Raw genomic sequence first — 8,411 nt, 5'->3', positions numbered from 1 at the left:
GTGGATTTGTTTATTAAGAGTTTATTTATTTTAGATAATTTCTTATTTCTTTTGCATATCATGGGCTGCAAAGGTTTTATTGGCTGAGTTTAGAGTTTCAGTGATATGCTTTTTCAAAGTTTGTTTACACTGTTAAGGGTAATTCCAAGGGACGTTTTCTCCGAATAGGTGGGTATTTTGTGGTCTTTTGGGGTGTCTACGGGAGAAAACACAAGCGGCGCTTTTGGAGGAATTTATACTAATTAGCCATTTTTTGAAAAATGATTCTAGTATTTATCGCTCTGCTACTTCGAGCAGCCCATCTAAACATGTGAACATCGCCTTGCAATACAAACGTCGATATTCCAATATTTATTAATATGGCAACACCAAGCTGTGGAGGGGCTTGTCAATCTGCCAATTGTTTATGTTTACTAAATCTAAAAACAGATATAATTCACACTTCAAGGATAATTTTGATTAACATATCAATTGTAAGTTGTCAATTATATATTTTCAAATGTATATTTAGTTGATTTATTGGCATCCCAATGCGAAAATCAGTGCTAATTGAGTCGATAAGAAAGGAGTATTGAAGACACGTCAAAATATTACCAATTCTAGAATTATGTGCTTCAAGCATGTTTAATATTGTTTTTTATAGTATTTTTAACGATTCTAATTAAGTTTTATTACCTGCCAACAGATTATTTCATAATTTCGGGTGTTACTTTTGTTGATATCTTATTATTTGTGCGTTGTTGTCATGTTGAATTGAGGTTATGTTTGTTGTCAAAGTTTTTTCGTGTTGTTATCTTGTTAAGTGTTATAATTAAAACATTTTTCATATTATATTATCTCCTAATTGAAAATGTTGTTAGTGAAGTGCGAACTTTGTAAATTGTTCGGTTATTATTATCTACTAAAAATATTTTGACATTTACGTCAGTGTTGCCAAGAAAAAATAATTGCCGATTAATGGCGAGAAGCAATATTAAATGTAGCGAGTATTGTTTTCATTTATTGAAATCTAAAAAAAGAAACGAACATTAACATTTTTATATACAGATGTTTTGTTCCAATTTAACAAATGTAAGATAATTATTTTTATATTCTCGCCTAGAAATGTTTCAGATGCTTTAATTAAATACTACGAGTAGAATACATCTTGGCCTTTGAAATAATCTAGTATTTTTTAGATAAGTCTTTTTACAAGCCCAGAAAAAAATAATGTAAAGGCCTATGAAAACTGCTTTAAAGTTCAAAATCTCCTACTTACGAACCCATTTTCGGTTATGGTTTTATTGTATAATGTGGCAAATTAAGTTATTTACAAAATGATCGAAAAAAAATTAAATATTTATGCCTGAACATCCACAAAATAAAATAAAAGGCACTTTTTGGCCATGTTTTTTTCTTGCATAAATCAAAACAGGCGGATGGTGTTAAGCGGGAATTTAAACCTTATCGCCATCTACGTAAGGGTTGTTATTGATAGCGGCTCAATTTAAAATATTACACGACGTTAAAGAGATAATTAATATGTCGTTTGTTTTCCAAGAACTGTTGATTTTTCCGATTTTTATTATTGCTTGTAAAAGCACTTTTGAAGATTTCTTAGGAAAATGTCACAACATTTCAAATTATAATATTTTTATAATTTATGTTTCTGGCTTGCACAGTTCTACGCTGTCATTTCAAAACATATGGCGAGTGGAAATGCGAATTTATATTTCAAATTGTAATTAATTATTAGGAAGATTGGAGTCGAGTTCAGACTTGAGGTATAAAGGTAATATTGGTGCCCCTTGTCAAAATCAGTAGACGCCCCGGGCCCAAGGTAGGTGAATACTGTAATCAATAATATTTGGATGATTGTCTTTTAAAAATAATTTCAAGAGCGATGTGTTAGATATTATCAGCGCCTTGCAATTGGGCGCCTGGAGCGGACTGCTCCAATTGCACCCGCACAGGGCCGGCCCAGTCCTCGACCAATTCTCTTTAATTGTCTGCATATTTCGTCTTGATTCTGAAAACATGAACCAGAGTGATAGATACTCTCAGTATCGCCGCCATAAAAAAGTTCATAATTTAACATCTAGGCATATTTTGAAATTGGGTGGCATTAACCTTGTTAAGTGAACAGGGTCTAAAGATATTAATGTACATCTTTCCTCTTTTTATATACTTACCCTCTTCACGTCCGGAATTAGTCTGATTAGTACTCCTGTACCGTATACACAAGAATGGATTATTAAATGTATTTTCTGTAATTGATTTCAGGTTACCCTCAAAGCGAAGTGATGAAAACTTACCCGTCCGGAAGGATAAGCTAATGTCGTATAACGCGTTATATACTTAATTAAACCCTTTTCTAAAATGGATTCCACTAGTGCCGTGGAAGACATGCTAATTGGCTGCATTAAACCTGTAGTCATCAAACAAGAGGCTCTTCTTGATGATGCCGATGTCCAAGATGATGATGACGACGATGACGATGAAGACGAAGACGACGAAGATAATGCAGAAGAAGACGAAAGCGAAGAAGAAGTCGTTAAAAAGGTAAAAAGACAACAGAGACACCACGCATACTTCTGCGGTCAATGCCTCAAAACCTTTTCATCTGCATTCTCTTTAAGACGTCACAAATGGATTCACGAAGGCATTAAACCATACGCTTGCGACCTATGCGGTTATTGCTTCACACAATCAAACGACCTGGATAGACACAAGAGAGTACACAGCGGAGAAAAACCATTTGCTTGTAATGTCTGCGATTACACATGCTCCAGTCTTGGAAACTTAGGCATACATAAACGCTGTCATTCTGGAGTTAAACCATACTTATGTACGGAGTGTGGTCAAGCATTCGCTAGAAATGGACATCTACAAAGACACAAAAGAACGCACAGCGGTGAACGGCCGTTTTCATGCGACCAGTGCACCTATACCTGTGCCAACACTAGCTATCTATCGGCGCATAAAAAGACGCATCTAGGTCTCAAACCTTACGCGTGTTTAGTATGCGGTAAGCGCTTTACAAAAGCTGGGTGTTTGGGTGTGCATATGAGAATACATACAGGAGAAAAACCATACCGTTGCGACCAATGTACATACGCTTGTAAAGACTCTAGCTCCCTCAGTAAACATAGAAGAATTCACGGGAAAGAAAAACCAATGAAATGTGATGACTGTAAGTATTCTACGCGAGATATTGGCTTCCTTGCAAAGCATCGCTTGAAGCATTCTGCGGATAAGCTTTTTAAATGCGAGCTATGCACATATTCTGGGGCTAGGCTTGGGGATTTAAAAAAACATAAACATATGCACAATAAAGTCAAGACGCCATTTGATACACTCGATAATGGTTCCGATATGTTTTAGTATGCTAGAAATTGGTTCCGATATGTTTTTGTTGCAATGATTTTGGGTGCAGATAATTTTATTGATGTTGTATTATTGTTATTATATTATTGTAGATGTGTTGAAATCCATTGCATCGTGTAATATTGTATTGTGAAGCGATGGATGGCAGTATTTTATAAGAGTTATATTTTAAGCTTAAACAGTATTAAAGAAAATTATTAATAAGTTTTAGTGTTTTATGAAAATGTTTAATAAGTGTGAGTCCCAGATGCTACTAAACATCATTGGGTTTTGTTGTGGCGAGAAGATGAAGGTTGGGAAGAACTCGCTATTCAGATCAGGTCATTAAACATTTTTATTTAAAAAAAAAAAGACTAACATTTCCGAAATACGAATAACACAACGATATTTAAAAATCTTCTATTACCACTACAGTAAGCGGAAAATGTTGCTCGTGTTGTGACAGAGGACTTAGCCAGCCGAGGAATTGAACTTAACACGCCTGGGTGGAACCCTGACACGATACCAACTCGGCCACTGACCGGTCAAACATGTTCAAGCAACATCGCATTTCTGAAAGGTGGTCTTTCACCATGGCAGAACTGAGAGTATCTGACATAATTAAATATTTATGTATTTATTCATGAATAGTACAGCTCTCTCTCTATGGATACGCTGTGATAATACCTAGTCTCGGGAGAAGTCCCTAGAACTAGGGAGAAACAGATAGCTGCAGGGAGAATTGTAACAAATCCGTTTATGTCTCCTGTAATTTAATCATAAAGAGATGTGATATATTTATGCATTTGGGTTTTAATTTGGTTTGGCCACGTTTTAATACATACTCTTAACTCTTTGCATGCGGCCAATCAATTGTTGATACGGAAACTTTGACGGCCGATATTCCAGCGCTCTTTCGTCATAAATGTATTTCTTGCTCACTTGGACATTCGTAGAACTATCACGATGCTGACATCTACAAGAATTTCTCAAAAATAAAATTGTATTTCATAAAAAAAGATCGATAATCAAGTGCGCCTCTTCGCGCCTTTTAGTCCTTTAGTTTACATTTCTGTCAACGGATGGCGTTAGTACTAGTATGTCATTCATAACTAAAAATGATAAGTGCTCATGGTGTCCCACTTGTGTCTATCACCTAAGTACACACACGCCGAGTGAATTGCGGGACCACATTCAAAAGATACGGTACGTCTTTGTATGAAATTTTATGTTTTGTTTTTATAAACATCTAAGAGTGTTGACACATGAGGATTTGTTTTCATATTGTGGAGAATAATCTATTCTGTCTATATAGTCCAATAAATCATGCCAGAATGTTATAATTTGACATTTAATTGCGTGCATAGGTATTTGAAAATATGTACCGCGTACGGGTATAGATAAAACGGAACAAATTAATGCGTTCAAAAGGTTAAATATACTTAGATCTACTTATTTCTAAATCTTAACTAGTTGTCATTTGGTTCGGGCTTGCTTCTATATTGTTACCATCGTCATTGTTAATTAAACGCATGTTATTGTTTACCTTGTCATCACTGAGTTCTCTGCGTGACCTTAGTAAGGCCGAAGTTCAGTTCAGTAGCTAAGGACCTCCGAGCGGAGATTCCAGCAAAGTCTCCCACCAGCGCCAGTGCGTTTGTACTTTGTACTTTGGCCATTGGCCGTGTCAGGTTACCGCACTTCTTCGGCTCATGCCCAGCTTTACGTTGCCAAACGGAGAAACATATCTCGAACTGAAATGCAAATTTTTCATCCACCGCCCAGCATCATGCCGCCGGGCGGGGAACGCGTACTTGGTGCTTCACCATCCCTCCCGTTTCGGTCTTCACTCTATCCCCTCTCCGTCTTGACTGTCGGTCCTCTATGAACTCGTAGAACCTCTGACTCTCCCCCGCCCATCTTGTCCTTGCGACCCTTTTATTTAAAAAACATATTACTTTGACTCAATTCATTTGTTACAATCAGAGATGTGCAAAATGGGTATCCAAAACCATTTGAAATGCAAAATGGAAATGGGTCAAAACTTTTCCATTTGAAAATGCAAAATGCAAAATGGTTTTTAGAAAAGCATTTCAAATGCAAAATGCAAAATACCTATTTTCAAAATGCATTGAAAATGCAAAATGGTTTCTCAGGTCAAACAATCAAAATAATTATAGAATTTTCAAACAATTTTGTCATTTAATAATGGACATCAATGTAGAACAAACATATTACATGATGGTAAATCCAAAAACACCACGACTACAGATTATGAAACCACAAAAAATTTGCGCGGGACTAATGTTGCCAACGTAAAAACTGCTATCTAACATTTAATATTACAGCGTCATGGCCCCATGTTCAGTATTTGACTCAGTATTTTTTGTAATGGTATCACTCAATTGCCAGGGCTCCTACCAGGGAGCAACTTGACAAATGTAAATTATCTCTCATAGCGAGGTTGAGGACCGACTGATATTTGGGGTTATGAAAAAAAGATGAGTGGAAACATTTAAAATGGAAAATGCATTGAGAAAAGCATTTAAAATGCAAAATGCAAAATGGTTTTTAGAAAAGCATTTAAAATGCAAAATGTAAAATACCCATTTTGCATTTCCATTTGAAATGGATTTATTTGAAATAAAGCACATCTCTGGTTACAATATATGTGATCTGAAATGTTGATATCGGAGTGTAAAGATTTCGTCATAGTTGCTTTGGTAAGAACATCATAAAAAAATCATTATTTTCCAGTCACACCAACACTATCTGGTTAGACGACCCGTTTTACCAATGATAAGTTTTTAATTATTGAAGACAATATATTATCGATTTCAAATGAAAATTTAAAACAGAAAAATCTAGGACTCGAACCCAAGACCCTTACCTTGCCGGGGCATCGCTCTACCAACTGAGCTAATAGGACCCTATCTGCTTCGGTCATATTTAACTTTATCATACTTCGAATAAGAACTACCAACATTGTCTACATTTTTATTGGCAACTATCTTTATGTATGATCGCAAGATTCAACCCGAACTAAATGTAATCTAGACAGCGTTTATATTAAACATATATTATTTTTATTTTAATGTGCGACATCTATTGACTTTTCTGCAAGTCTAGGATGATAGTTGCCAATAAAAATGAAGACAATGTTGGTAGTTCTTATTCGAAGTATGATAAAGTTCGATAAATAAATATTCAGACCAGTTTTTAATCATTTGCAACTATAAAATGTAGAATATTGAATGGAATAATCTACAAATTTCGTTACTTAATTTCTTTTCTTTTGCTCAATTTAACCAGTTACCTAACAAATATGGATGCATTTTGGATCTAGTTCTATGTGACACTCTAGCTAGTATATCACTTGGCAATTAAACATTTAGTTAAAGAGGATACTCATCACAGATCATAGACCGTAGAACTAGAATTTCTAATTATGCAACTTCTCGAACAATAAAATTATTCAAGCAGAATACGCACAGATTAACGAGCGAAAGAAACCGACTGGTCAATCGTGTGCACAGGATGTAAATGCAGCGTTAAAAGGTGTAAAAACTAAGTTATTTCTTCAAAACCATCAGAATGCCCTCAGTGAAAAAGACTTAGGAAAATCGACATGGCTATTTGGCAATCGCTCTTAGAATACGGAATTATCAGATGGGGAAGTGCAAATGACAATATCTTAAAATCAACTCATTAAAACCCAAAAAGCCACTGTGAAAATTATTCTGGGAGTTCCTGTAAGAACTAGCGTTAGCTTCGCATTCAATGGTACTAAACTCTACAAAATAATCCCACTCTCGTTCAACAGAACGAGATCATAAAATACTGACACCAAATACAGACTGACACCGAATCCACTAACCGAATAAAAAAAACACCAAGTAATATATTTAAAACTAGCTGACGTTTACTCGGCTTTGCTTGACTTTTCAATACTTTCAATAAATATAACATACATCTATTATATGTATAAACCTTCCAGAAGATATTGATGATAGTGAAGACCCTTTCATAGAAGAAATAAGCGCACAAACAGACAGACGCGGATAGTTACTTTGTGTAATATTATTTAGAGACACCAATGTATTGTCACGATTACGAATTTACTAAAAGTTTATCAGGAAACGGCCTGAAATCCCTTTTTTTTGTCGACAAATGGAAAATATCCTTGATTATCCCAATCTTCAAAAAAACTACTGATTCTAAGTAAAGTATTGGAAAAAATTGTTTACAATCAATTTATATTCTACTATGTCACCTTCACTTTTTAGTAATCAACATAGGTTCATGAAAAATCACGCGACAACTTCAAACATTGCATTTTTCACAAATTTTCTTCATGGTCAAATGGACGCGAAGCCAGGTAGATTCCATTTATACGGATTACTCCAGAGAATTTGACCGTGGTAATCACTATATTCTTTTACAGAAGTTAATAGTTCTAGGAATTTTTTTTTTTTAGATGGATTACATCATGTCAGTAATCGGCACCAAATCACGGTTGACAATGGTTTCGAATCTCGTTTAACGGAAATTGTCTCAGGTGTGCCGCAAGGGTCGCATCTCAGACCGCTTTTATATAAAATTTACATAAATGACATTTATGTATGCTTTCAAAATAGTTACTTCGTGCTATACGCAGATGACATAATAATTTTAAAACTTTTACAACCCTTATCCGATTACTTAGATGACCGAAATCAATTTCGCATATTGATAATTAAACTTACTGTCCATGAGACGAGGCCAAGGAGATTGAGATCAGGCCCTTTTACCTCGTGGGGCCCCAGAAAAACAAGGGGGAGTAGACTCTTTAGTCGTGGGGCCTTCATGGAACCAACGCGGAGTGGACTCTTTCCCCATGGGGCCTTCGGGGAAGCAAGGAGGAGTGGAGAGGAGAGAGGAGACCCTCTTCCCTCGTGGGACCTTTAGGGAACCAAGGAGAAGTGGAGAGGAGAGATGAGGCCCTCTTCCCTCGTGGGACCTTTAGGGAACAAAGGAGGGGTGGAGAGGAGAGATGAGGACACCTTCGTGAACTCTTCCCTTGTAGG

At 35.9% G+C, this 8,411-nt stretch overlaps 1 protein-coding gene across 1 annotated transcript; it reads left to right on the top strand.

The window, feature by feature from the left end:
• Window positions 1–366: 366 nt before the first annotated feature.
• On the top strand, window positions 367–4,891 carry LOC149416292 (uncharacterized). The gene is made up of 2 exons (XM_089642109.1): window positions 367–473; window positions 2,263–4,891. Exon 2 carries the CDS (start codon window positions 2,359–2,361, stop codon window positions 3,361–3,363), a length of 1,005 nt encoding a protein of 334 aa, XP_089498235.1. The 5' UTR covers window positions 367–473; window positions 2,263–2,358; the 3' UTR covers window positions 3,364–4,891.
• The last annotated feature ends 3,520 nt before the right edge of the window (window positions 4,892–8,411 follow it).

Source organism: Hesperophylax consimilis, chromosome 17, assembly GCF_061612785.1.
Source record: "Hesperophylax consimilis isolate HC1 chromosome 17, BYU_Hcon_1.0, whole genome shotgun sequence".
Lineage (NCBI taxonomy): Eukaryota > Metazoa > Arthropoda > Insecta > Trichoptera > Limnephilidae > Hesperophylax > Hesperophylax consimilis.
This window is presented reverse-complemented; position numbering and strand designations above follow the sequence as displayed.